General features: G+C 57.2%; 1 protein-coding gene across 1 annotated transcript in view; it reads right to left on the reverse strand.

Annotated features, from left to right (window-relative positions):
- BSG (basigin (Ok blood group)) overlaps window positions 1–309 on the reverse strand; it is an 8,352-nt gene extending 8,043 nt beyond the window's left edge. The window contains 1 exon segment of the mRNA XM_010157276.1: window positions 288–309. Within this exon segment, the coding sequence (XP_010155578.1) occupies window positions 288–309 (22 nt within the window).
- Window positions 310–2,341: the final 2,032 nt, after the last annotated feature.

Genomic DNA, 2,341 nt, shown 5'->3' on the forward strand with positions numbered 1-2,341 from the left:
AACACACCACCGAGACAACTTGTTCTTAGGGGAGGAACGTCCCGCAGCCTGCAAGAAGGCAGGCGAGCAAACGCGCGGCGAGGGCGGTCATCGGGGTTTCCATCCGGGAGAAGGGAATGTTGCAGAGCTGATGCAGGGATAGGCAGGGTAAAAGCCCGAAAAGCCGCTGTAGGCTGGGACGACGGCAGTTTGCGACCTGCCCCTGCAGCGGGAGGAGGGGGTTCAGCTTTCCAAAACACAGTCCAAAGGTCGGTCCCCTCAGGCACCGGAAAACATCTCTGGGCTACCAGCCAGGCGCAGGGCGGCCATGGGGACCAGTGGTCCCCAGGTGCAGGTGGCCATGGGAGTCACCGCAGGCAGCGGGAGAAGGGCAGGGCCCCCCGGGAGCCGTTCCTGGAAGGGCAGGAAGGGCGGCTCTAGCAACGCTGCTTTGGGAAAGGCACCGCTCCGGGAAAAGGCACCGCCGCTTTGGCCGCTCTACTGCCGTGACTCAACCTGAGTCAGATTTAAGAAGAACCAGTTAACACTTGCGACACGTCCTTCCTGCGCCGCAGCACTTTGGACGTGCCGACGGCCGGCTCGCGCGGCGTCCCCCGCACCGACACGGCATCCCAGGAGCCGACTGACCCGGTTATTAAGCGCTTCAAGTGCAGGATCACAGACGACCCCCCGCACACACACGCCGTGACGTAGAGGCACAAGGGAGGTGGGTTCGGGAGCGAGTGGTTTTTGGGTTCCGAATGCCCGGAGATGTCTCAGTAGGAAATCCTGGGACCGTTTGGTTTTGGGTCAGCGGAGGAACAAAATCGGTATTGCAAAACCATATTCGCCCAAACTCAAGAAAAACACGGGTCTGCAGGGTAAGTTTGAGTCCTAAATAAACCCATTCCGCATTCCTCAAAGGAAAAATTAGTTTTACCTACTAAAGCTTTGAAAGTCTGGGAAAATAAGCATGGCTGGACAAGGAAGGAGGGACCTGACACGTATCTGAGACCAGGCCGCTTCCAGGAGAGGGCTGACACGGAGAGCTGAGGTACCCTAAAACAGGGGCTAAAAACCTGCTGTTTCATGCCGAAATGCCCTGTTCTGCACCCCCTCTATGAGCATTTTGGGGTTTCCAAGCAACTGTGGGTGACTACCTGTACCAGAGTGAGGATCCAGAACTGGTTTTAACACAGTGGGAGGGGATGGGGCTCCAAAAGCCGTACGAGGGGGATGACCAACTCTCATACACGGAGTTTCACGCCTCCAACAACGGACCTGCGGGCCAAACGGGGTTTTCACACCACAGGCCTGCGATTAAAGGCTCTCAACCCACCTCATTTTGAGGAGTCAGGGAGCTGACTACAGCACTTGTAGGAGCCTGTCCCGTTTCAACTACGCCCCGGTTCAAAACGGGAGCTAGGAAAGATCAAGGGTTTGGTTTTTTTACAGCTACAAGGTGATTACTGCGTGCTGACAAAATAAGCCGTTGCAAGGTTATTTGCTCTGAGTTAGAGGGCATTTAATGCAGTTCAGACAGGCCAAAAAGCTTCAGCAAGCAGTAACAACAGCAAGTACCATTCGCATTCACATGGGATTAACATTCCCTCGCCTCCCAGCGCAAAGCAGGCAAGCCGGAACGCTGGGAAACGGGAGCGCAACCAGCGTCAACCCGCCAGGATCGATGGGAGCTACCCAAACGTTTTCCGAAGGGCGATGGGCTGGAAGGTGACGCAGCTCGCAGCAACAAGAGGCTCTTCGCTGGCTGAGCTGGCCAGTCCTCCGGGGCGCGGCATTTCATCAAGCTGGAGGGTGGCGAAGGCCGACAAGACCAGATAACACTCTCCCGAGTCACCTTCAAACTAAAAACAACCTCTCCCCCTGGAGCAGAGGGAGAAGTCCTCACCCTGTAACCTCCCCTGCGAGCCCAGGGACAGCGCTCAGGGCAGCCGAGCCTGGCAGGAGCCGGCACCGTCCCGCAGAACTCTCCTCCCTCGCGTGACCTTTGTTTCTCGGCCTCGGGAGGGGACCTATGAGGCTCTGACACTTTTTGCCATTCTCACAAACAGCTATAAAAACCTACTCTCCCCTTAAGTTTCGCATAACCCGGCAGCCGGGGCAAAGGCTTTCGGCGGGGACGCAGGGCAGAGTCCAGGCATGCGCCTACGGGCGCTTTGGCCGCTCATTCCGGATGCCGAGCAAACCGAACCTGGGGACGCTGCAGGCTTAAAAGCACCGTCTCCGACGGATTCTGCTCCATAAAGCCAAACCTAAACCCCTCACTTTCTTCAAGTAAGAGCTGGAATCAGCATCATTCCACCGCCGGGGCAGGACACGCGTGTTACACAACCCACCGGCC

The sequence above is a fragment of the Eurypyga helias genome, unplaced genomic scaffold (genome assembly GCF_000690775.1).
Source record: "Eurypyga helias isolate BGI_N326 unplaced genomic scaffold, ASM69077v1 scaffold40178, whole genome shotgun sequence".
In the NCBI taxonomy this organism is placed as follows: Eukaryota; Metazoa; Chordata; class Aves; order Eurypygiformes; family Eurypygidae; genus Eurypyga; species Eurypyga helias.